This window comes from Babylonia areolata, chromosome 17 (assembly GCF_041734735.1).
Source record: "Babylonia areolata isolate BAREFJ2019XMU chromosome 17, ASM4173473v1, whole genome shotgun sequence".
NCBI lineage: Eukaryota > Metazoa > Mollusca > Gastropoda > Neogastropoda > Buccinidae > Babylonia > Babylonia areolata.
The window spans coordinates 4,772,819-4,800,318 of NC_134892.1; the positions used below are offsets into that span (position 1 = coordinate 4,772,819).

A 27,500-nucleotide genomic window follows, 5' to 3' on the forward strand; every position below is an offset into this window, starting at 1 on the left:
AAAGTGAGAGCTGTATTATCAATGGTTTCTCCAGTCAATGGGAAACCATTTACAGCTTAGTCTTTTGTGAAGGACTTTGACTCTCAAACTAGGAGGCAAAATTGCACTGGCTCTTAGTGCTGCAGCCTTGTGGGCTAGTTGGCCTTTGGGAACCATCCCAACGCCGACTGTCCTAAGACACTCTCCACTGTAATCAAATTCTAGCCCAAATAGTCGGTACAGCAGTTGCCTCCTCTGCTGTTCTGATGGTCATAGTCGGACACGACTGACTATCATATATAGCGCCTATCCTCGGTTGGAGACCAAACTCGAAGCGCTTTACAAACACGGGGTCATTTGCACAACAGGCTGCCTGCCTACCTGGGTAGAGCCGACTGACGGCTACAACTGGGTGCTCATCATTCGTTTCCTGTGTTATTCAATCACGTTTCAGTCATGCACACACACAGACTCTGACAAACATGTAACATCTTTTTACGTGTTTGTCCGTTTTGTTTATTAACCCAGTCACAAAGGCAGCTATACTTCGTTTTCGGGGATGTGCTTGTTTCCATAACCCACCGGACTCTTGACATGAATTACAGGATCTTTACCGTGCGTATTTGATCTTCTGCGTACGTATACACACGAAGGGGGTTCAGGCACAAGCAGGACTGCACCAATGTTGACCTGTAAGATCGGAACAATTTCCACGTTTTACCCACCACGTGCCGCTACCGAGATTCGAACCCGGGACCCTCAACGCTTAAACACACGCCACACGGATATTGCACAGGGCAGGAGAGGCCAGGTCTGGACAAGACGGATTCCTGTAAACAAGTCAAGTGCTATAGGAACCTGATGATGTGTCGTATCAACTGACAGTTTTCACGGAATTTACTGTACAAATATAATTATACGGTTCAATCCAATTCAAGTTTTTGAGGCGAGATTTGCCACAGATGTTAGAAGAGTGTGTGGAATTTCAAAACAATCAGGCACCTGTGAGGAAAACAAAAGTTGAAATATCTGATTCTGTAATGTGAAAAAAAACAACGCTTGAAGATGAAGTGAAAGTCATCTCCGCGTAAAACAACAGTATGGGATGGAAAAAATTTCCGACAAAAACCAAGGCGATATAGTTATGTATGGCAAACCAAACGAAACACTGTGACCCATGGGGTATATAAAAAAAATGGTTTTATTTTATTCAACAGCCAGAAAACCGCACTTGTGACTGCTGCTATCTTCAGCTGCTTTGAAGACTCTACTAGTCGAAGTACTCAACTTCTCCTCTCCCAAGTGGGTTCATAATTTTTTTACTATTGCTTTTTTTTGTACACTGTGATCCATGGATGTGTCCTTTGTGTGACTGCAGGCAGTGCCGTGTCCATCTCCTCGGGTACATTCACCTGGGATCAGGAACTGCCCATACCCACCATCAGAAAGTGAGTCAGCGCTTTGAAGTAGCGACTTTTTATTTCTAAAAAAAAAATAAAATAAAAACCTCTGATTTTCTAAGAATACACTCACGTGGGCACATATCCACATCAAATGATTTATTGTCTGTTCACCGCTATGACACATATCACATTCAGCAGAAACTACTGTCCATTTTAGAACTGAAAACATGTCATGCGTGTGTGTGTGTGTGTGTGTGTGTGCATGTGTTAGTGTGTGTGTGTCTCTCCTTGCGTGCACGTACGTATGAATTCTATGTATTTGTATTTGTAGTTCTTTTTATCACAACAGATTTTTCTGTGTGAAATTCGGGCTTGCTCTCCCCAGGGAGAGCGCATCGCTACACAACAGCGCCACCCTTTTTTGTATTTTTTCCTGCGTGCAGTTTTATTTGTTTTTCCTATCGAAGTGGATTTTTCTACAGAATTTTGCCAGGAACAACCCTTTTGTCGCCGTGGGTTCTTTTACGTGCGCTAAGTGCATGCTGCACAGGGGACCTCGGTTTATCGTCTCATCCGAATGACTAGCGTCCAGACCACCACTCAAGGTCTAAGTGAGGGGTAGAAAAAATATGGGCGGCTCAGCCGTGATTCGAACCAGCGCGCTCAGATTCTCTCGCTTCCTAGGCGGACGCGTTACCAGTAGTAGTCTACAGTTTAACGTCTTCCACTTTAAGTGATATTAGACGAAATAAAATTAAAAAAGAGGGGGGGGGGTGGAGGGCGGGGCGTGGTGGTGGGAACGGTATTGGGCAGAGGGTGAAGAATGGTGTGTGTGTGTGTGCGTGTGTGTGCGCATATGTGTGTGTGTGGTGGGGAAAGATACAGAGCATTGGAAAAAATAAAACATTAAAAGGGGAGACATAGGCACAATATAGACGGAAACGCTCACATCAAACAACTGTAACAACTATAACAAATGTCCAGTTGGACTATGCAGCAAACCTTCTGCAATAGCAGATCATATACATGTCTAACTGTGCGTGGTGGTGGTGGTGGTGGTGGTGGTGGTGGTTGCAGCATCAACGTGGACATCCCCAGGGGCCAGCTGGTGGCAGTGGTGGGGCAGGTGGGGGCCGGCAAGTCTTCCCTGGTCTCCGCCGTCCTCGGGGAGATGAGGAAGCTGCAAGGGAACGTGGTGCTGCAGGTCAGGCTGCTCAGTGTGAGAGAGAATGAGAGATGGAGAGAGACAGAGAGATGGGGAGACAGACAGACAGAGAGATGGCGAGAGAGATGGAGAGAGAGAGATATATATATGGAGAGAGAAGGGGAGAAAGAGAGAGAGGGAGAAAGAGAGAGAGAGATGGAGAGAGAGAGAGAGAAATGGAGACAGAGAGATGGAGAGACAGACAGAGAGATGGAGAGACAGACAGACAGAGAGATGGCGAGAGAGAGAATGAGAGAGGAGAGAGAGAGAGATGGTGAGACAGAACTGAGAGATGGAGAAACAGAGAGATGGAGATGGAAAGACAGAGAGAGAGAAGGGGGGAGAGAGACAGAGAGCGGGAAGAGACACACACAGAGAGGGGGGGGATGTGGGGGGAGACGGATGAGTGGGGAGAGAGAGAGTGGAGGGAGACACGGAGAGAGTGGGAGGGGGGGGGGAGAAAGAGAGAGAGAGGGGGAGGAAGGAGAGGGGGGATGAGGAGGGGGGGGGTGGATGAGAGAGTGAAGGAAAAAGAGAGTGGGGAGAGACAGAGAGAGAGAGGGGGTGGGGGGGTGGTAATGAGAGGAGGAGAGGAGAGAGAGAGGGGAGAGACAGACAAGAGGAGTGTGGGTGGTGAGGGGGGGGGGGTGAGGTGAGGATGAGAGAGTGGGGAGAGGAGGGGACATGGAGAGAGTGAGAGAGAGGGGGGGGGGGACAAGACAAGACAATGGAGAGAGAGATTGGCGGGGGGGTTGGTGGGAGAAGGGGAGACGGATGAGAGAGTGGTGAGTGAGGGGTGGGTGTGAGAGAGTGGAGAGAGAGAGAGGGGGAGGGGAGAGAGTGGTGAGAGAGTGAGGGGTGGGTGTGAGAGAGTGGAGAGAGAGAGAGGGGGAGACGGATGAGAGAGTGGTGAGAGAGTGAGGGGTGGGTGTGAGAGAGTGGGGAGACAGTGAGGGGTGGGCGTGAGAGAGTAGGGAGAGAGAGATAGAGGGGGGGAGTGTTGAGGGGACGGATGAAAGAGGGGGGAGAGAGTGGAGCCGGGGAGAGAGAGAGACAAATAGAGAGAGGGGGGTGGATAGAGTGGGGAGAGAGAGACAGACAGACAGAGAGAGAGAGGGGCGGGGGTGAGGGAACGGATGAGAGGAGAGACAGACAGACAGAATGGTTAGAGAGAATAGAGACAGACAGACTGGTGTGAGAGAGAGAGAAAGTGAGAGAGGGAGAGAGTAGTGAGTGAAGGAGAGAGACAGAGAGAGCGAGGGAAGAGATAGGAGAGGGAGGGAGAGGGGTTAGAGAGAGGAGGACAGACAAAGTGGACAGACGGACAGACAGGCAGACAAACAAACAGACCGGGTGGGAAGAGAGGGAGAGAGAGACAGAGACAGAGAGAGGAGAGGAGGGGGGGGAGAGATAGACAGACAGTGGGAAATAGAGGGAGAGAGGATAGGGCATGTTCGTGTTGCTCGGTATGCGTATGCTGTGCGTGTGTGTGTTTGTGTGTGTGTGCGTGTGCGTGTGTGTGTGTGTGTGTGTGATATGCAAACATGACTTTGATCTATTGGGAAAAAAAAATCAAATGTGAAAATACCTTCACCGAATTATACACTCTCCTGTGTTTGAGACGAGACATTGAAGTGGGTGAATCGTAGCGTGGATGTGTCATTCGACGCTCTTAGACACTTCCTAATATATATATATATATATATATATATATATATATATATATATATATATATATATATTTAAAACCTTGGGATTGACCAAGATTTCTATTTTGGTGTCATATACTGTACCATGTCAAACTGATGCAAACTAGTTTTAGTCCCCTGAGGATTTTTTTTCCTTTGCAACTGGCCCCCATAGGCCGTGTCTTTTCATTTTAAAGTGCAGATTTTAAAACAATTTTACAACGATTGTTTTATCTATTTGCCTGGTTTTTCTTGCGATGTTATGCTCAAGTTGGTTATTGAGAGACATTTTCTTTTTTGTAAAAAAAAAAAGTCCCTATCTAGCAGTTGGTAATTTCACCTTGCTTGAGTAGTGGTTTCTCTCATTCGCAGACAAAAGCGGGTAGCAAGCCCGATGAGCACTCCAAAGAGCGAAACAGCTGTCGCTTGCTGTGCTAAACAACCTTCCTTTTGAAGGTACTTAGGACCAACATGGGCTAATGAGAGCTTTTTATCCACCACCCACCCCAAATAAAAACAGTTTTTTTAACCACCACCCACCCCAAATAAAAACAGTTTTATAGGTTAAAGAACTAACCAAGACTGTTTTTTGTTGTGTTTGCCATTCTATTATTTAAATACAAAGATATCTGGGCTTGGATTCAATATTTCTCTTATATATATATATATATATATATATATATATATATATATATACTCAGAAAAATCAGCTGACACCCCAGTGGGGCCCCTGATGTTCACAGAGCAGTGTGGCCTACGTGCCCCAACAAGCCTGGATCCAGAACGCCACCCTGAAGGACAACATTCTGTTCGGGAAGCAGGAAAAATTTCGCAACTACCAGAAGGTCATTGACGCATGCGCCTTGCGCCCCGACCTTGACATTCTCCCTGGAGGAGACCAGACTGAGATCGGGGAAAAGGTAACGGAAGGACACTGTTCTTGCCCGTGGCTTTCTTTCTGGTAAAGGTTAAGACACTCAGTACGGCTAGTCCTCTCTCCTCCTCTACACAGACCCCTCGGATGTCCAGTGGGTGTCTGAATGACCCAACCTTTAGCTTCCGTCGTCAGAATTGTGGCATTCTTTGTCAGCATTCACCTCTTCAGTGTAAGAGCCTTCCGCTTGTAATATTTTGATGATGGTAATTGGGGAGAAACGCTGTTAACGTCGTCTCTTTCGCCGTTCGTATGGAAAGAGTTAAGACAGCGATCTTGATCAGTGACTTTCTGTAATAAGGTACCTGGCAGTGATATTGATCCATGACTTTCTGATAAAGGTAAAAAGACAGCGATCTTGATCCATGACTTCTTGAAATGAAGTAAATGACCGTGATTTTTGATCCATGACTTTCTGGAATAACGTAAAAGACAGTGATATTGATCCGTGACTTTCTGGAATAAGGTGAAAGACAGTGATATTGATCCATGACTTTCTGAAATAAGGTGAAAGACAGTGATATTTGATCCATGACTTTCTGAAATTAGGTAAAAGACAGTGATATTGATCCGTGACTTTCTGAAATAAGGTGAAAGACAGTGATATTGATCCGTGACTTTCTGTAATAAGGTGAAAGACAGTGATATTGATCCGTGACTTTCTGAAATAAGGTAAAAGACAGTGATATTGATCTGTGACTTTCTGAAATAGGTAAGACAGCGATATTGATCTGTGACTTTCTGAAATAAGGTAAAAGACAGTGATATTGATCTGTGACTTTCTGGAATAAGGTGAAAGACAGTGATATTGATCCGTGACTTTCTGTAATAAGGTAAAAGACAGTGATATTGATCTGTGACTTTCTGTAATAAGGTACAAGACAGTGATATTGATCCATGACTTTCTGAAATAAGGCAAAGACAGTAATATTGATCCATGACTTTCTGAAATAAGGTAAAAGACAGTGATATTGAACTGTGACTTTCTGTAATAAGGTGAAAGACAGTGATATTGATCCGTGACTTTCTGTAATAAGGTAAAAGACAGTGATATTGATCCGTGACTTTCTGAAATAAGGTAAAAGACAGTGATATTGATCCGTGACTTTCTGAAATAAGGTAAAAGGCAGCGATATTGATCCGTGACTTTCTGAAATAAGGTAAAAGACAGTGATATTGATCTGTGACTTTCTGAAATAAGGTAAAAGACAGTAATATTGATCCATGACTTTCTGAAATAAGGTAAAAGACAGTGATATTGAACTGTGACTTTCTGTAATAAGGTGAAAGACAGCAAGCTTGATCCATGACTTTCTGAAATAAGGTACTTTAACAGCGACCTTTGATTTATGACTCTCTGGTTTAAAAAAGAAAGAAAATGTTTCTTGTTGTCGTGTGTGTGTGTGTGTGTGTGTGTGTGTGTGTGTGTGTGTTTAATTTTTTTAAAAAGAATAAAAAAAAAACACGAAAAGTGATTAAAGCACACCTGATGAATTTTCCGCCAGGGGATCAACTTGAGCGGGGGTCAGAAGCAGCGGGTGAGCCTGGCGCGTGCCGTGTACAGCGACGCGGACATCTACTTGCTGGATGACCCCCTCAGTGCCGTGGACTCCCACGTGGGGAAGCACATCTTCAACGAGGTCATCGGCTCCAAGGGCCTGCTTCGGAACAAGGTCAGTGCTTCGGCTCCTTGACTGGTTGATTGCGTGATTGACGCAACGCAGCACAGCTCTACACAGCACAGCACAGCACAGCATAGCACAACACAGCACAACACAACACAACACAGCACAACTTAGAACAACACAGCACAACACAACACAGCACAACACAACACAGCTGAACTCAACGTCTCAACACAACACAACACACTGAACACAACAGCTCAACACAACACAAAACAGCTGAACTCGACAGCTCAACACAAGACAACACAGCTCAACACAACACAGTGCAGCACAGCACAACACAACACAGTGCAACACAGCACAGCACAACACAACACAACACATCACAACGCAACACAACACAACACGATACAACACAACGCAACGCTACACAACACAGCATGTTGATCTAACCCACCCCCACCTGCCCCCTGCCCCACAGACACGGGTGCTGGTGACACACGGTGTGCACTGGCTGCCCATGGTGGACCAGATCCTGGTGATGTCGGACGGCACCATTACGGAGGCCGGCTCCTACGAGGAGCTGCTGTCCCACGACGGAGACTTTGCCCAGTTCCTCAAGGCTTACCTCACGCAGGACGAGGAGGATGAAGAGGAGGAGGACCTGGAGAGTGAGGGCCGGATGGACACGTGGTTTTGTTTTGTTTGTTTTGTGTCTGTTTTTGTTCGTTGTTGTTGTTGTTGTTTTGTATGTGTTTTTTTTTTCTTCTTGGGGATGTGGGGGGGTAGGGGAGGGGGGTTCTGTTTCTCTGACAGGCGGAATTTGGAAGTTGGCAGAATGGTTAAGACGCTCAGCTGCAAATTATTGAGAGTCCGTAGGAGGGGAGGGTGTGTGGGTTCGAATCTCGCTCTCACCCATGCTTTCTCCCAAGTTTTGACTGGAGAAATCGAACTGAGTGTGAGCATCGGTATCAGTATCAGTATTAGTATTAATAGCTAAAGGAGGGGTCACTGTGTTCGGACAAATCCATAATTATACGATACACCACATCTGCCGAGCAGATGCCTGACCAGCAGCGTAACCCAACGCGCTAAATTACAAAGATAAGATAAGATAAGAATAACTTTATTATCTCCAACTGGAGAAATTTGGTCAGGTGCATTATCACAACGTAGATAAGTAAACAACATGGGGACCATAACTGTAAAAGTCAACAACAGCTTTTACGAATATTACGAAGATACAAATGTAAAAAATATCACATACACTGTTTCATACATACATCTACACACTGCAGGTAATAACTAGTATTCTTAATGTAAAAACAGAAAGAATTAAGAAACATTATTTGAATATAATTATAAACATAGTCTACTATACTGCACATTGATTATAATAGACATGCTGCACACGGGACCTCGGTTTATCGTCTCATCCGAATGACTACCGTCCAATCCACCACTCAAGGTCAAGTGGAGGGGGAGAAAATATGGGCGGCTGAGCCGTGATTCGAACCAGTGTGCTCAGATTCTCTTGCTTCCTAGGCGGGAGTTGGAGGGTGGGAGGGACCGGGGTGGTGGTGGTGGGGGGTTGGGGGGGGGGCAGAGGGTTCGTGTGTGTGAATGAACGTGTGCATGCAGAACAACTATATGGTATATGCAAATGTATCTAAAACTCCTGCAGTATTTGGCTGTGTTTGTGTGTGGTTTCCAATTCATGTTTATACATTTCATGTTCTATCCTACCCCCACGTTCCTTTTGAGCTCGGTTCACTTGGTGATATAGACACATTCTGATCTGTGTCCTCTGTTCAACGAGCGATGGTTGTAAAGACACGTTCAATTCCCTTTCCTCAGTTCAAGCAGTGACGGTAGTAAAGACATGTTCTATTCCCGGCCTGTTCTCAGCTCAAACAGTGATGGTAGTAAAGACATGTTCTATCCCCTGTCTTCAGTTCAAGCAGTGATGGTAATATAAAGACATGTTCTATTCTGTGTCCCCAGTTCAAGCAGTGATGGTAATAAAGACATCTTCTATCCCCTGTCCTCAGTTCAAACAGTGATAGTAGTAAAGACATGTTCTATTCTATGTCCTCGGTTCAAGCAGTGATGGTAGTAAAGACATCTTCTATCCCCTGTCCTCAGTTCAAACAGTGATAGTAGTAAAGACATGTTCTATTCTATGTCCCCAGTTCAAGCAGTGATGGTAATAAAGACATGTTCTATTCCCTGTCCCCAGTTCAAGCAGTGATGGTAATAAAGACATGTTCTATCTCCTGTCCTCAGTTCAAGCAGTGATGGTAATAAAGACATGTTCTATCTCCTGTCCTCAGTTCAAGCAGTGATGGTAATAAAGATATGTTCTATTCTATGTCCTCAGTTCAAGCAGTGAAGGCCAAGATGTTGGAACGCGTGGACTCTGTCACCACTGATGCCTCCATGACCTCCGGAGACGAAGCAACCACAGTGTAAGTGGGGACTTTGTTCCGGCTGACACTCCCGTAGGCAGTTTTATTTTCTGACTGTTGTGTTCCACCTTGTGTGTTGGGTAGAGATAAAAAAAAAAGTGTTGATGTGTGTTGTGTGCTGGGAAGAGATAACAAAGTGTTGATGTGTGTTGTGTGTTGGGTAGAGATAACAAAGTGTTGATGTATGTTCCACCTTGTGTGTTGGGTAGAGATAACATAGTGTTGATGTATGTTCCACCTTGTGTGTTGGGTAGAGATAAAAAAAAGTGTTGATGTGTGTTGTGTGTTGGGTAGAGATAACAAAGTGTTGATGTGTCTTGTTTGCTGGGTAGAGATAACAAAGTGTTGATGTATGTTCCACCTTGTGTGCTGGGTAGAGATAACAAAGTGTTGATGTGTCTTGTGTGCTGGGTAGAGATACAAAGTGTTGATGTATGTTCCACCTTGTGTGCTGGGTAGAGATACAAAGTGTTGATGTGTCTTGTGTGCTGGGTAGAGATACAAAGTGTTGATGTGTCTTGTGTGCTGGGTAGAGATAACAAAGTGTTGATGTATGTTCCACCTTGTGTGCTGGGTAGAGATAACAAAGTGTTGATGTATGTTCCACCTTGTGTGCTGGGTAGAGATAACAAAGTGTTGATGTGTCTTGTGTGTTGGGTAGAGAGAACAGTGTTGATGTGTCTTGCACCTTGTGTGCTGGGTAGAGATAACAAAGTGTTGATGTATGTTCCACCTTGTGTGTTGGGCAGAGATAACAAAGTGTTGATGTATGTTCCACCTTGTGTGTTGGGCAGAGATAACAAAGTGTTGATGTGTCTTGTGTGTTGGGTAGAGAGAACAGTGTTGATGTGTGTTGGGTAGAGAGAACAGTGTTGATGTGTCTTGTGTGTTGGGTAGAGAGAACAGTGTTGATGTGTCTTGTGTGCTGGGTAGAGATATCAAAGTGTTGATGTATGTTGTGTGCTGGGTAGAGATAACAAAGTGTTGATGTGTGTTGTGTGCTGGGTAGAGATAACAAAGTGTTGATGTGTCTTGCACCTTGTGTGTTGGGTAGAGATAACAAAGTGTTGATGTGTCTTGTTTGCTGGGTAGAGATATCAAAGTGTTGATGTGTGTTGTGTGCTGGGTAGAGATAACAAAGTGTTGATGTATGTTCTACCTTGTGTGCTGGGTAGAGATAACAAAGTGTTGATGTGTCTTGTTTGCTGGGTAGAGATATCAAAGTGTTGATGTGTGTTGTGTGCTGGGTAGAGATAACAAAGTGTTGATGTATGTTCCACCTTGTGTGCTGGGTAGAGATAACAAAGTGTTGATGTGTGTTGTGTGCTGGGTAGAGATATCAAAGTGTTGATGTGTGTTGTGTGCTGGGTAGAGATAACAAAGTGTTGATGTGTCTTGCACCTTGTGTGTTGGGTAGAGATACAAAGTGTTGATGTGTCTTGTGTGCTGGGTAGAGATACAAAGTGTTGATGTATGTTCTACCTTGTGTGCTGGGTAGAGATAACAAAGTGTTGATGTGTGTTGCATCCTGTGTGTTGGGTAGAGATAACAAAGTGTTGATGTATGTTGCATCCTGTGTGCTGGGTAGAGATATCAAAGTGTTGATGTGTGTTGTGTGCTGGGTAGAGATAACAAAGTGTTGATGTGTGTTGTGTGCTGGGTAGAGATATCAAAGTGTTGATGTGTGTTGTGTGCTGGGTAGAGATATCAAAGTGTTGATGTGTGTTGTGTGTTGGGTAGAGATAACAAAGTGTTGATGTATATTCCACCTTGTGTGTTGGGTAGAGATAACAAAGTGTTGATGTATGTTCCACCTTGTGTGCTGGGTAGAGATAACAAAGTGTTGATGTGTGTTGTGTGTTGGGTAGAGATAACAGTGTTGATGTGTCTTGCACCTTGTGTGTTGGGTAGAGATAACAAAGTGTTGATGTGTCTTGTGTGCTGGGTAGAGATAACAAAGTGTTGATGTATGTTCCACCTTGTGTGCTGGGTAGAGATAACAAAGTGTTGATGTGTCTTGTGTGTTGGGTAGAGATAACAAAGTGTTGATGTGTGTTGTGTGCTGGGTAGAGATAACAAAGTGTTGATGTGTCTTGCACCTTGTGTGCTGGGTAGAGATAACAAAGTGTTGATGTATGTTCCACCTTGTGTGCTGGGTAGAGATAACAAAGTGTTGATGTGTCTTGTGTGTTGGGTAGAGATAACAAAGTGTTGATGTGTCTTGCACCTTGTGTGTTGGGTAGAGATAACAAAGTGTTGATGTATGTTCCACCTTGTGTGTTGGGTAGAGATAACAAAGTGTTGATGTATGTTCCACCTTGTGTGCTGGGTAGAGATAACAAAGTGTTGATGTGTCTTGTGTGTTGGGTAGAGATAACAGTGTTGATGTGTCTTGCACCTTGTGTGCTGGGTAGAGATACAAAGTGTTGATGTGTCTTGTGTGTTGGGTAGAGATATCAAAGTGTTGATGTGTGTTGTGTGCTGGGTAGAGATAACAAAGTGTTGATGTATATTCCACCTTGTGTGTTGGGTAGAGATAACATAGTGTTGATGTATGTTCCACCTTGTGTGTTGGGTAGAGATAACATAGTGTTGATGTATGTTCCACCTTGTGTGTTGGGTAGAGATAAAGTGTTGATGTATGTTCCACCCTGTGTGTTGGGTAGAGATAACATAGTGTTGATGTATGTTCCACCTTGTGTGTTGGGTAGAGATAACATAGTGTTGATGTATGTTCTACCTTGTGTGTTGGGTAGAGATAACAGTGTTGATGTGTCTTGCACCTTGTGTGTTGGGTAGAGATAACATAGTGTTGATGTATGTTCCACCCTGTGTGTTGGGTAGAGATAACAGTGTTGATGTGTCTTGTGTGCTGGGTAGAGATAACAAAGTGTTGATGTTTGTTCCACCTTGTGTGCTGGGTAGAGATAACAAAGTGTTGATGTGTCTTGTGTGCTGGGTAGAGATATCAAAGTGTTGATGTATGTTGCATCCTGTGTGCTGGGTAGAGATAACAAAGTGTTGATGTGTCTTGTGTGCTGGGTAGAGATACAAAGTGTTGATGTATGTTCTGCCTTGTGTATTTGGTAGAGATAACAAAGTGTTGATGTATGTTGCATCCTGTGTGTTGGGTAGAGATAACAAAGTGTTGATGTGTGTTGTGTGCTGGGTAGAGATAACAAAGTGTTGATGTGTGTTGTGTGTTGGGTAGAGATAACAAAGTGTTGATGTGTGTTGTGTGTTGTGTAGAGATAACAAAGTGTTGATGTATGTTGCATCCTGTGTGCTGGGTAGAGATAACAAAGTGTTGATGTGTGTTGTGTGCTGGGTAGAGATAACAAAGTGTTGATGTGTGTTGTGTGCTGGGTAGAGATAACAAAGTGTGGATGTGTCTTGTGTGCTGGGTAGAGATAACAAAGTGTTGATGTGTGTTGCATCCTGTGTGTTGGGTAGAGATAACAAAGTGTTGTTGTGTGCTGGGTAGAGATATCAAAGTGTTGATGTATGTTCCACCTTGTGTGCTGGGTAGAGATAACAAAGTGTTGATGTATGTTCCACCTTGTGTGCTGGGTAGAGATAACAAAGTGTTGATGTGTCTTGCATCCTGTGTGGTGTGTGTCGGGCAGGAAGAGGAAGCGATCCCTCTCTCCCCAGGCGAGCAAACCGGGACTGGACAGGTCCACTTCCACAACAGACAAGGACAAAGAGGCGGCCAAACCCCACGCCGGAGACAAAGACAAGCTGATAGAACAGGAAAAAGCAGAGACGGGACGGGTGAGCACTTCATGGCCAAGACACATGACAAAACACTCAGTCTGATGTCAGGAGACGGACATCAGCTTTTAAGTTGGGCCATCAGCAAAATGATAGCGGTAGTAATCAACGGTTTCTCCACTGCGATGGGAAGTCATTTACAGCTTAATCTTTTGTTAAGGACTGTGCCTTTCAAACTGGGAAACAAGATTACACTGGCCCTTAACCCATTAATATAATCACCCCGTTCGTTTATTTATTTATAGTCTGTTCATTCATCGTTCTTTGCGGGCAGGTGCGCTGGTCGGTGTTCATGACGTACTTCCGGGCCATCGGGCTGAGCGTGACGGTGCTCATCTTCTCGCTGTACGCCGTGTACCAGGGGCTGAGCGTCTACTCCAGCATCTGGCTGTCCCAGTGGACCGACGACGACCTTCTGGCCAACACTTCCCTGTCCAACACCTCACGCTACCAGAACCGCAACTACATGTACCTCGGGGTCTACGGAGGGCTGGGCGTTGGGCAAGGTGAGGGCGGGATGTGGGTGTGGTTGTGGGTGGGAGGGGTGTTTGTGTGTTGGTGGGGGGCTGGGGTGTTTTGGGAGGTGTGTGTGTGTACGTCCCAGTCCAACACCTCAAGCTACCAGAACCGCAACTACATGTACCTCGGGGTCTACGGAGGGCTGGGCGTTGGGCAAGGTGAGGGCGGGATGTGGGTGTGGTTGTGGGTGGGGTGTGTGTGGGTGGGGGGGGTGTTCTGGGAGGTGTGTGTGTACGTCCCAGTCCAACACCTCAAGCTACCAGAACCGCAACTACATGTTCCTCGGGGTCTACGGAGGGCTGGGCGTTGGGCAAGGTGAGGGCGGGATGTGGGTGTGGGTGGGAGGGGTGTGTGTGTGGGTGGGGGTGTGGGGTGTTTTGGGAGGTGTGTGTGTATACGTCCATGTCCAACACCTCACGCTACCAGAATCACAACTACATGTACCTCGGGGTCTACGGAGGGCTGGGCGTTGGGCAAGGTGAGGGGGGGGGGAGGGTGTTGGGGGGGGGGGAGGGGTGTGTGGGTGGGTGGGGGGCTGGGGTGTTTTGGGAGGTGTGTGTGTACGTCCCTATCCAACACCTCACGCTACCAGAACCGCAACTACATGTACCTCGGGGTCTACGGAGGGCTGGGCGTTGGGCAAGGTGAGGGAGGGTGTCGGTGTGGGTGTGGGGGGGTGGGAGGGGTGTGTGTGTGGGTGTGTGGGGGGGGGTACTTTCTGTCCAACACCTCACGCTACCAGAATCGCAACTACATGTACCTCGGGGTCTACGGAGGGCTGGGAGTTGGGCAAGGTGAGGGGGGTGTGTGGGTATGGGAGGGTGGGAAGGGTGTGTGTGTGGGAGAGAGAGACAGATACAGACACTTGCAGTGTTGGTCAGGTAATTAGAGCAACACACCCAAAGACGTATTCTTGAAGTGGATGACACTTGACTGTGTGGTCCCAGTCTCCCCATTTAAGCCTACAGCACACTCAACTCTGGGTAGGAGCCGGCCACGGGCCGAAAAACCCACCTCCGCTGGGATTCGAACCTGCGTCCTCCAAGCCGTCAGTCCGCGACGCTAACCACTTCGCCACGACGGCTGTAAGTGCTTAGAGCTTGGTCTTCGACGGAGGATAGGCGCTATATAAGTATCCATATCAATCATGGCTCTGTGTTTGTAAAGCGCTCAAAGCTTGGTTTTCTAACACAGTTATATATATAAGTATCCATATCATCCATTCATTATGACGGGCGCATAGCCGAGTGGTAAAAGCGTTGGACTTTCAATCTGAAGGTTTCAGATTCGAATCTCGGTAACGGCGCCCGGTTCCAATCTCCCAGATCAACATATGTGCAGACCTGCTTAGTGTTTGAAACCCATTCGTGTGTATACAGCAAGCAAAAGATCAAATACGCACGTTGAGTATCTTGTAATCCATGTCAGCGTTCGGTGGGTTATGGAAACATGAACATACCCAGCATGCCCACCCCTTGAAAAAAAACGGAGTATGGCTGCCTACATGGCGGGGTAACAATGGTCATACACCTAAAAACCGAGTAAACGTGGGAGATGCAGCCCATGAAAGAAAATGAAAAAAAAAAAAAAAAAATGAGAAGAAAATCCATTCATCACTCATGAATCACTCTGTGTGTGTGTGTGTGTGTGTGTGTGTGTGTCTCCGCCCCCTCCTCCCCCCCTCCACCCCCCCGGAACCTTCCCCACCCCTTCACAGCGGTCTGCATACTGGCCTACTCCATCTTGGCCACCACACGCATGGTGATGGCAGCCGGGAACCTTCACCACGCCATGCTGACCAACATCATGAGGTCGCCCATGAGCTTCTTCGACACCACGCCGTCAGGGCGAGTCGTCAACCGTTTCTCCAGCGACGTGGCCATGGTGGACAATGTGCTGGTGAGTGCGGGGGTCGTCTCTCTGTCTGTCTGTTTGTCTGTCTCGAAAACCTCTCTCTCTCTCTCTCTCTCTCTCTCTCTCTCTCTCCCTCTCTCTCTCTCTCTCACTCTCTCACTCTCTCTCTGTCACTCTCTCTCTCTCTCCTCTCTCTCTCTCTCTCCCTACCTCTCTCTCTCACTTTCACTCTCTCTCCCTCTCTCTCTCCCCCCCTCTCTCTCTCTGCCTCTCTCTCTCCCTCTCTCTCTCCCTCTCTCCCTATCTCTCTCTCTCTCACTTTCTCACTCTCTCTCACTCTCACTCACTCTCTCACTCTCTCTCCCTCTCTCACTCTCTCTCTCACTCTCTCTCTCTCTCTCTGATTGTCTTTCACTTTCTTGTCTCTTTCTTTCTGTCTGCCTTGGTCTCTGTCTCTCTCTGTCTCTCTGTTTGTCTCTCACTCTCTAGTCTCTGTCTGTCTGTCTCTCTCCCTCTGATGGTGATGATGTTGTTCGCGTTAAGAAGATGTGATGGTGTTGATTTTTGTTTTTTTCATTTAACACAATGCAATAATGATGTTGATGATGGCAATGGTGGTGGTGATCATGTTAACACAATGTGATGATGACGATAACGATGGTGATGATGATGGTAATGGCGGTGGTTATGGGTGCTGGTGGTGATGTAAATGTTTACACAATGTGATGATGATGATGATGATGGTGATGGTGATGATGATGGTGATGATGATGATGATGGTGGTGGTGGTGGTGGTAATGGTGGTGGTGTTGTAAATGTTAATACAATTTGATGATAATATTAATGATGATGATAATGATGGTGGTGGTGGTGATATGGTGATGGTGATTATGATGATGATGATTATGATGACGATGGTGATGAAGATGATGATGATGATGACGACAATAATGAAGATAATGATGACGACGACGACGATGATGACGACAACGACGTTGACAACGACGACGATGACGACGAATACGGAGGAGGATGGTGATGACGGTGACGGTTGTGGCTGTCGGTATATGGATTTGTCCGAACGCAGTGACGCCTCCTTGAGCTACATGAAACTGAAACTGAAACTGTTTTCAGCCCGGCACGTTCCGGATGGCGGTGATCCAGATCATGGGGGTGCTGAGCACCCTGATCGTCATCAGCTACAGCACGCCTATCTTCCTGGCTGTCATCGTTCCTCTGGGGCTGCTCTACTACCTGGTGCAGGTGGGTTGCGGGTGCGGCACAGCACGGCACGAGGCGTCACGGAACTGCGCTGTACTGTACAGCATAGCATAGGACTGCACGGCATAGCACTGCACTGCATAGTATAGCACTGTGCTGCACGGCATATCACTGTACTGCACTGCATATTACAACACAGCATAGCACTGTACTGCACTGCATAGCACAACACAGCATAGCACTGTACTGCACTGCATAGCACTGTACAACACAGCCCAGCACAGAGGTGTACTGCACATCACAGCACAACATAGTACTGCACAGCATAGCACATGATAGTACTGCACGGCACTGCACAATGCAGCTCAGCACAGCACAGTACAATACAGTACAGTACAGCACAATGCAGACCAGCACAACACACTACAGTACTGTGCTGTGCTGTGCTGTGCTGTGCTGTGCTGTGCTACACAACATAACACAACACAACACAACACAGTACAATGAAATACAGTACAGAACAGAACATTGCAATACAATACAATACAGCACAGTATAGTTCAAAACAGTACAATAGAACTCACCATACCACAACACGGCACAAAACACACGGTTAGGGAGAGAGACACGGGATGGGGGTGGTGTGTAGGTGGTAAACGAGGGAGACAGGGCCCATTGGTAAGTCGAGAGAATCTGAACACACTGGGATCCATTCCCCCCAAACCCCCAACTCTCGTTAGAATTTTCTGCCCCTCCACCAGACCTCGAGTGGTGGTCTGGATAGCTAGTCATTCGGATGAGTCGATAAAGCGAGGCCCTGCGTGTTGCTTGCACCTTGTGCTGGTAAATTAAAAGAACCCACAGCAACAAAAGTCTTGTCCCAGGCAAAATTCTGAAGAACGAAATCCACATCATGAAACATATACACTTGCAAATAACGAAACAAATCGGTATCATATCACATTATGTTACCTCATTTCATATACATACCATAGCATATAATACCATACTTTTCCATATCATATCAAATTTCATTCCGTTTCAATTCATTTCATTACTATTATTTATTATATTTTATGTATTTTTACTGAGTTGTTTTTTTTGTATTACCATGTATGTGCCAACAACAAAGTGAGAGCTGTATGATCTATAGTTTCTCCATTGCAATGGGAAGTCGTTTACAGCTTAGTTTTTTTTTTGTGAAGGACTAGTACTCTCAAACTAGGAGGCAAGATTGCACTGGCTCTTAGTGATGCAGCCTTGGGGGTTAGCTGGCCTTTGGGAACCATCCCTAAAACCTTTCTTGGTCGAAAGAGTGTGGATGCAACTTGGGCAAGGCACTCTCCGCTAAAATCAAATTTTGAGCCCAGATATTTGGAACAGCAGTTGCCTACTCTGCTGTTCTGATGGTCGTGGTCGGATACGACTGCCTTTCATTAATGATTTATGTAAATAAGCATTTATCAGAAGAGAATGGAATTTGTTGATATAATTACATGAATAATCATATATCACAAGAGAATGGAATTTATTCATATCATTACATAAATAATCATCTATCAGAAGAAAATGGAATCATATCATTACGTAAATAATCATCTGTCAGAAGAGAATGTAATTTATTGATATAATAATCGAATTTATTGATATAATTACGTAAATAATCATCTGTCAGAAGAGAATGTAATTTATTGATATAATAATCGAATTTATTCATATCATTACATAGATAATCATCTATCAGAAGAAAATGGAATTTATTCATATCATTACATAAATAATCATCTGTCAGAAGAGAATGGAATTTATTGATATAATAATCGAATTTATTTATGTAATTACGTAAATAATCATCTGTCAGAAGAGAATGGAATTGGTTGATATTATTACGTAAATAATTAAACCGAATTTATTGATACAATTACGTAAATACTCATCTATCAGAAGAGAATGGAATTTATTGATATAATAATCGAATTTATTGATATAATTACGTAAATAATCATAATCATCTATCAGAAGATATTGGAATTTACTGATATAATAATCGAATTTATTGATATAATTACATAAATAATCATCTGTCAGAAGAGAATGGAATTGGTTGATATCATTACGTAAATAATTAAATCGAATTTATTGATACAATTACGTAAATACTCATCTGGCAGAAGAGAATGAAACTGATTGATATCATTACGTAAATAATCATCTATCAGAAAAGAATGGAATTTATGGATATCATTAGGTAAATAATCATCTATCAGAAGAGAATGAAATTGACTGATATCATTTCGAAAATGATCATCAATCACAGAGGTTCTACGTGCCGACGTCCCGACAGCTGAAGCGGATCGAGTCCACCACACGGTCCCCCATCTTCAACCACTTCAGCGAGACCATCTCCGGGGCCTCATCCGTGCGAGCCTACAGGGTCCAGGACCGCTTCACCCACGAGAACGAGGCCAAGGTGGACAAGAACCTTACCTTCTACTTCAACACCATCGCCTCCAACAGGTCCGGGTTTTTGTGTCTTGGTTTGGAGGGTTGGTGGAGGGCTGGTGGAGGGGTTGAGGGAGGGGGAGGGTGTTCCTTTTGGTATTGCTTTCGTTGTTGTTTGGTTTCTTGTTGGGTTTTTTTTGTTTGTTTGTTTGTTTTTTTGTTTTTGTTTGTTTGTTTGTTTTTGTAGGTGTGTGATTTTATTTTTTGTGTGTGTTATTTTATGTTGTGTTGTAATATTATATGATATGTTATAACATAGTATATCACATGCTAGTATATGATGCTGATCCTGACAATGATGTTTAGAATGGTTGTTTTAATTAAAGACAGTGACAGTTTAGTCAGTGTGCGAGGCATGCATGCGAAGAATTGAGTATTCGTTTCCTCTTCTTTTTTTTCTTCTTTTTTCTTCTTTTTTTTATACTGCTGCAGAGTTAAAGCTCTGATGAAGTGATTGTGTAAGATAGGGGTGGCTCCAATTCTGGTACTGCTGAGAGAGTTAAACAAACCTCCACCTCCATCCCTTCTGTCCCGTTATGAAGTGACTGTGTAAGACTTCTTCTTACTCGTTCGTGGGCTGAAACTCCCACGTCCACCCGTATGTACACGAGTGGGTTTTTACGTGTATGACCGTTTTTACCTCGCCATGTAGGCAGCCATACTCGTTTTTCGGGGGTGTGCATGCTGGTTATGTTCTTGTTTCTATAACCCACCGAACGCTGATGTGGATTACAGGGTCTTTAACGTGCATATTTGATCTTCTGTATGCCATATACACACGAAGGGGGTTTAGGCACTAAGCAGGTCTGCACATATGTTGACCTGGGAGATCGGAAAAAATCCACCAGGCGCCGTTACCGAGATTCGAACCCGGGACCATCTGATTCAAAGTCCAACGCTTTAACCACTCGGCTGTTGCGCCTGTCACTGTGTAAGACAGTGGTGGTTCCAATCCTGGTTGTGCTGAAAGAGTTGATTAAAAAAAAAAAAAAAAAAAAGCTGCACCTCCATCCCTCTCTCCCTCCCTCCTGTCTCGTTTTGAAGTGACTGTGTAAGACATGGGTGGTTGTAATCTTAGCAGTGCAGAAAGAGTTCAACAAACCTCCACCTCTCTCCCTCCCTCCTCTCTCGTTATGAAGTGAGTGTGTGTAAGACATGGGTGGTTGTAGTCCTTGCAGTGCAGAAAGAGTTAAACAAACCTCCACCTCCCTCCTGCCCCGTTATGAAGAGTGTGTGTAAGACATGGGTGGTTGTAATCCTGGCAGTGCAGAAAGAATTAAACAAAAACCCCACCTCCGTCCCTCCCTCCTCTCTCGTTATGAAGTGACTGTGTAAGACATGGGTGGTTGCGATCCTGGCAGTGCAGAAAGAGTTAAACAAACCTCCACCTCCTTCCTGTCCCTTTACAAAAAGGTTTTTATATATTTCTTCTTCTTCTTCTTCTTCTTCTTCTTCTTCGTCTTCTTCTTCTTCTTCTTCTTCTTCTTCTTCTTCGTCTTCTTCTTCGTTTTAAACAATTGGAGCATTCCTTGTATGAGTGGGACTTCATTACACAAAATACGTGAACATACTGTATTCATTTTCAGTGGGAGATACAAAGCAAGGCCTCGAGGATATGATGATACTTGTTAAAAAAATTAAAAAGAAATATCGGGTTATATATATATATATATATATATATATATATATATATATATATATATATATATATATATATATATATATTAATCTCAGCTCATACACATGATGTATAGATTGTGTAATAAGGGTATATATCACACCATCGCTAAGAGAGAGAAGAGTTAAACAAACCTCCTCCACCTCCCCCCTCTGTCGCTGATGTCCTGTCCTGACCTGTCCTGTCCTGTCCTGACCTGACCTGTCCTGTCCTGTCCTGACCTGTCCTGTCCTGACCTGTCCTGTCCTGCAGGTGGCTGGGGTTCCGCCTGGAGTTCCTGGGTAACCTCGTCGTGCTGGCAGCCGCCATGTTTGCCGTGGTGACCCCTGAACTGGAGGGGGGGCTGGTGGGGCTCTCCGTGTCCTACGCCATGCAGGTAGGTATGGGTCAGCATAGTGACAGCTTGAGGGTCAGCACAGTGACAGCTTGAGGGTCGGCACAGTGACAGCTTGAGGGTCGGCACAGTGACAGCTTGCGGGTCAGCAAAGTGACAGCTTGATGTCAGCATAGGGACAGCTTGAGGATCGGCACAGTGACGGCTTGAGGGTCAGCACAGTGACAGCTTGAGGGTCAGCAAAGTGACAGCTTGATGTCAGCATAGGGACAGCTTGAGGGTCGGCATAGTGACAGCTTGAGGTCAGCACAGGGACAACTTGAGGGTCGGCATAGTGACAGCTTGAGGTCGGCACATGGACAGCTTGAGGGTGGGCATAGTGACAGCTTGAAGTCAGCATAGGGACAGCTTGAGGGTCGGTAAAGTGACAGCTTGGAGGGCCGGCATAGTGACAGCTTGATGGTCGGCAAAGTGACAGCTTGAGGGTCAGCACAGTGACAGCTATTTCAGCACACTTGTGTGACAGCTTTGGGTCAACAAACTGTCAACCTGGGGTCAGCACAGTGACAGCTTGAGGGTCGGGCACAGTGACAGCTTAGGTCACCACAGTGACAGCTTGTGGTCAGCAGAGTTACAGCTTAGGGGTCGGCATAGTGACAGTCAAGGCCACTACAGTGACAATGATAATTTACTTGACAGGTTATTACTGATACGTGTGAATGATCATAATTATTATTGTTATCAATGACAGGTGTGAATGATCATGATTATTATTGTTATCAATGGCAGGAGTGAATGATCATGAATATTACTGTTATCAGTGGCAGGTGTGAATAATCATGATAATCATGATTATTACTGTTATCAATGACAGGTGTGAATGATCATGATTATTATTGTTATCAATGACAGGTGTGAATGATCATGATTATTATGGTTATCAATGACAGGTGTGAATGATTATTATTATTTTATCAATGACAGGTGTGAATGATCATGATTAGTATTATTGTTATTAATGACAGGTGTGAATGATCATGATTAGTATTATTGTTATTAATGACAGGTGTGGATGATCATGATTATTATTGCTATCAATGACAGGTGTGGATGATCATGATTATTATTGCTATCAATGACAGGTGTGAATGATCATGATTATTACTGTTATCAATGACAGGTGTGAATGATCATGATTATTACTGTTATCAGTGACAGGTGTGAATAATCATGGTTGTTATTGTCATCAATGACAGGTGTGAATGATCTTGATTATTATTATTTTATCAATGACAGGTGTTGATGATCATGATTATTATTATTTTATCAATGACAGGTGTGAATGATCATGATTATTATTAGTATTATTGTTAGTAATGACAGGTGTGGATGATCATGATTATTATTGTTATCAATGACAGGTGTCAATGATCATGATTATTGTTGTTATCAATGACAGGTGTGAATGATCATGATTATTATTGTTGTTATCAGTGACAGGTGTGAATGATCATGATTATTATTTTATCAATGACAGGTGTGGATGATCATGATTATTATTATTTTATCAATGACAGGTGTGAATGATCATGATTATTATTATTGTTATTAATGTCAGGTGTGGATGATCATGATTATTATTGTTATCAATGACAGGTGCGAATGATCATGATTATTATTGTTATCAATGACAGGTGTGAATGATCATGATTAGTATTAGTATTATTGTTAGTAATGACAGGTGTGGATGATCATGATTATTATTGTTATCAATGACAGGTGTGAATGATCATGATTATTATTGTTATTATCAATGACAGGTGTGAATGATCATGATTATTATTAGTATTATTGTTAGTAATGACAGGTGTGGATGATCATGATTATTATTGTTATCAATGACAGGTGTGAATGATCATGATTATTATTGTTATTATTGTTATTATCAATGACAGGTGTGAATGATCATGATTATTATTATTGTTATTAATGTCAGGTGTGGATGATCATGATTATTATTGTTATCAATGACAGGTGTGAATGATCATGATTATTATTGTTATTATCAATGACAGGTGTGAATGATCATGATTATTATTGTTATCAATGACAGGTGTGAATGGTCATGATTATCATTGTTATCAATGACAGGTGTGAATGATCATGATTATTATTGTTGTTGTTATCAATGACAGGTGACACAGGGGTTGAACTGGATGGTCCGTATGGCCAGCGACTTGGAAACGAACATTGTGTCGGTGGAGAGACTGAAAGAGTACTCTGAAACCCCTACCGAGGTGTGTGTGTGTGTGTGTGTGTGTGTGTGTGTGTGTGTGTGTGTGTGTGTAGTGTGTGTGTGTGTGTGTGTAGTGTGTGTGTGTGTGTGTGTGTGTGTGTGTGTGTGTGTGTGTGTGTGTGTGTGTGTGTGTGTGTCGGTGGAGAGACTGAAAGAGTACTCTGAAACCCCTACCGAGGTGTGTGTGTGTGTGTGTGTGTGTGTGTGTGTGTGTGTGTGTGAGTGTGTGTGTGTGTGTGTAGTGTGTGTGTGTAGTGTGTGTGTGTGTGTGTGTGTGTGTGTGTGTGTGTAGTGTAGTGTGTGTGTGTGTGTGTGTGTGTGTAGTGTGTGTGTGTGTGTGTGTAGTGTGTGTGTGTGTGTGAGAGTGTGTGTGTGTGTGTAGTGTGTGTGTGTGTGTGTGTGTGTGTGTGTGTGTGAGTGTGTGTGTGTGTGTGAGTGTGTGTGTGTGTGTGTGGTGTGAGTGTGTGTGTGTGTGTGTGTGTGTGTGTCGGTGGAGAGACTAGGAGTATTCTGAAACTCCCGCAGAGGTGTGTGTGTGTGTGTATGTGTGTGTGTGTGTGTAGTGTGTGTGTGTGTGTGTATGTGTGTGTGTGTTTGAGTGTGTGTGTGTGTAGTGCGCGCGCGCGTGTGTGTGTGTGTGTGTGTGCGTGTGCGTGCGTGCGTGTGTCCGTTTGAGTGTGCGTGTGTGTATGTGTGTGTGTGTGACGTGTGAATGACCCTGGATGACGTGGCATTTTTACCTGACGCTGTGTGTGTGTGTGTGTGTGTGTGTGTGTGTGTGTGTGTGTGTGTGTAACGCCGTGGGCAGGCGGCCTGGGAGGTGCCCGGGGAAAGGCCCCCAAGCAGCTGGCCCGACACGGGCACCGTGGACTTCCTCAACTACGCCATGCGCTACCGGCCCGGCCTGGACCTGGTCATCAAGGGCGTCAGCTGCCACATCGACGGCGGAGAGAAGGTCAGTGGTTCAGAAGAAGAATCATCATCATCATCATCATCATCATTATCATTATTATCATCATCGTCACCATCATCATCATCATCATCACCACCACCACCATCATCATCATCATCATCATCATCATCATCGCCACCATCATCATCATCATCATCATCATCACCATCATCATCACCATCATCACCACCACCACCACCACCATCATCATCATCATCATCATCATCATCATCATCATCATCATCATCATCGCCACCATCATCATCATCATCATCACCATCATCATCATCATCATCATCCTCATTATCGTCATCATCATCATCCTCATCATCATCAGACGGTCGCAATAGCCGAGTGGTTAAAGCGTTGGACTTTCAATCTGAGGGTCCCGGGTTCGAATCTCGGTAACGGCGCCTGGTGGGTAAAGGGTGGAGATTTCTTTTTCCGATCTCCCTGATCAACATATGTGCATACCTTGCTTAGTGCCTGAACCCCATGTGTATATTACGGCAAGAAGAAGATCAAATACGCACGTTAAAGATCCTGTAATCCATGTCAGCGTTCGGTGGGTTACGGAAACAAGAACATACCCAGCATGCACACCCCCGAAAACGGAGTATGGCTGCCTATATGGCGGGGTAGGAACGGTCATACACGTAAAAGCCCACTCGTGTACATATGAGTGAACGTGGGAGTTGCAGCTCACGGAAGAAGAAGAAGAAGAAGAAGGAGGAGGGGGAGGAGGAGGAGGAGAATCATAAGAAGAAGAAGGAAGAGGAGGAGGAGGATGTGGGGGGGGGGGGAAGAAGAATCATCATCATCACCATCATCATCATCACCATCATCCAACCACTCTACCTGATGTGATGACAAAACAGCTGGTTCAGTTCTAACTATTCTGATGTGATGACAAAACAGCTGGTTCAGTTCTAACCATTCTGTGTGATGTGAAGACAAAACAGCTGGTTCAGTTCTAACTATTCTGATGTGATGACAAAACAGCTGGTTCAGTTCTAACTATTCTGATGTGATGACAAAACAGCTGGTTCAGTTCTAACCATTCTGTGTGATGACAAAACAGCTGGTTCAGTTCTAACCATTCCGTATGATGACAAAACAGCTGGTTCAGTTCTAACCATTCTGTATGATGTGATGACAAAACAGCTGGTTCAGTTCTAACCATTCTGATGGATGACAAAACAGCTGGTTCAGTTCTAACTATTCTGTGTGATGTGATGACAAAACAGCTGGTTCAGTTCTACCCATTCTGTGTGATGTGATGACAAAACAGCTGGTTCAGTTCTAACCATTCTGTGTGATGTGATGACAAAACAGCTGGTTCAGTTCTAACCATTCTGTATGATGTGATGACAAAACAGCTGGTTCAGTTCTAACCATTCTGTGTGATGTGATGACAAAACAGCTGGTTCAGTTCTAACCATTCTGTATGATGACAAAACAGCTGGTTCAGTTCTAACCATTCTGAGCGATGTGATGACAAAACAGCTGGTTCAGGTCTAACCACTCTGAGCGATGTGATGGCATTGCAGGTAGGGATCGTGGGCCGGACAGGGGCGGGCAAGTCATCCATGACGGTGGCCCTCTTCAGACTGATCGAGTCGGCCTCTGGCAGCATCGTCATCGACCGGCACAACATCTCCACCATGGGACTGCACGACCTGCGCTCCCGTATCACCATCCTGCCCCAGGTAGGTGTGTCACGTATCACCATCAGGTAGGTGTGTCACGTATCACCATCAGGTGGGTGTGTACAGGTGGGTGTGTCACGTATCACCATCACGTAGGTGTGTACAGGTGGGTGTGTCACGTATCACCATCAGGTAGGTGTGTCACGTATCACCATCACGTAGGTGTGTACAGGTGGGTGTGTCACGTATCACCATCAGGTAGGTGTGTACAGGTGGGTGTGTCACGTATCACCATCAGTTAGGTGTGTCACGTATCACCATCAGTTAGGTGTGTCACGTATCACCATCAGGTGGGTGTGTACAGGTAGGTGTGTCACGTATCACCATCAGGTAGGTGTGTACAGGTAGGTGTGTCACGTATCACCATCAGGTAGGTGTGTACAGGTAGGTGTGTCACGTATCACCATCAGGTAGGTGTGTACAGGTAGATGTATCACGTATCACCATCAGGTGGGTGTGTACAGGTGGGTGTGTCACGTATCACCATCAGGTAGGTGTGTACAGGTAGGTGTTTTCACGTATCACCATCAGGTGGGTGTGTAACGTATCACCATCAGGTAGGTGTGTACAGGTAGGTGTGTCATGTATCACCATCAGGTGGGTGTGTCACGTATCACCATCAGGTAGGTGTGTACAGGTAGGTGTTTTCACGTATCACCATCAGGTAGGTGTGTCACGTATCACCATCAGGTAGGTGTGTACAGGTAGGTGTGTCACGTATCACCATCAGGTAGGTGTGTCACGTATCACCATCAGGTAGGTGTGTCACGTATCACCATCCTGTCCCAGGTAGGGCGTCATTCATTCATTCATTAAGTCAGTCATTCAGTCAACCAGCTAGCCAACCAGTCAGTCGATCAGTCATTCATTAATTCATCCCAGTCTTTGACCAGCGACGTGTGTCACGTGTCAACGTGTGTGTGTGTGCGTGTGTGTGTGCGTGCAGGACCCCGTGCTGTTCTCGGGGTCCCTGAGGATGAACCTGGACCCCTTTGACCAGTACACCGACGAGCGGATCTGGACGGCTCTGGAGCACGCTCACCTCAAGAAGTTTGTCCAGGACACCCCGGCACAGCTCATGTACGAGTGCGGGGAGGGCGGAGCCAACCTGAGGTCAGTGCTGGTCGGGGTGGGTGGGGGTGGTGGGGGTGGGGGTGATGGGGTGGTTGTGGTGGTGATGGGGGTGGTGGTGATCGGGTGGTGGTATTGTTGTTGTTGTTGTTGGTGGTGGTGATGGTGGTTGTGGTGGTGGTAGTGGTGGTGGGGATGGGGGTGGTGGGTGGTGGTGGTAGTGGGGATGATGGTTGTGGGTGGTAGTGGTGGTGGGGGTGGTGGTGGTGGTGGGTGGTGGTGGTAG

At 45.1% G+C, this 27,500-nt stretch overlaps 1 protein-coding gene across 3 annotated transcripts in view; it reads left to right on the forward strand.

The window, feature by feature from the left end:
- LOC143291598 (multidrug resistance-associated protein 1-like) overlaps positions 1–27,500 on the forward strand; it is a 64,055-nt gene that overhangs the window by 31,751 nt on the left and 4,804 nt on the right. For all 3 annotated transcript variants that reach the window (XM_076601541.1, XM_076601543.1, XM_076601542.1), the window contains 16 exons: positions 1,358–1,427; positions 2,460–2,586; positions 5,018–5,194; positions 6,714–6,881; positions 7,318–7,507; positions 9,217–9,304; positions 12,931–13,078; positions 13,353–13,584; positions 15,315–15,496; positions 16,586–16,714; positions 18,990–19,189; positions 21,105–21,228; positions 23,382–23,483; positions 24,291–24,437; positions 25,985–26,143; positions 27,090–27,256. In XM_076601541.1, the coding sequence (XP_076457656.1) occupies positions 1,358–1,427; positions 2,460–2,586; positions 5,018–5,194; positions 6,714–6,881; positions 7,318–7,507; positions 9,217–9,304; positions 12,931–13,078; positions 13,353–13,584; positions 15,315–15,496; positions 16,586–16,714; positions 18,990–19,189; positions 21,105–21,228; positions 23,382–23,483; positions 24,291–24,437; positions 25,985–26,143; positions 27,090–27,256 (2,410 nt within the window). The remainder of the gene's footprint in view (positions 1–1,357; positions 1,428–2,459; positions 2,587–5,017; positions 5,195–6,713; positions 6,882–7,317; positions 7,508–9,216; positions 9,305–12,930; positions 13,079–13,352; positions 13,585–15,314; positions 15,497–16,585; positions 16,715–18,989; positions 19,190–21,104; positions 21,229–23,381; positions 23,484–24,290; positions 24,438–25,984; positions 26,144–27,089; positions 27,257–27,500) is intronic.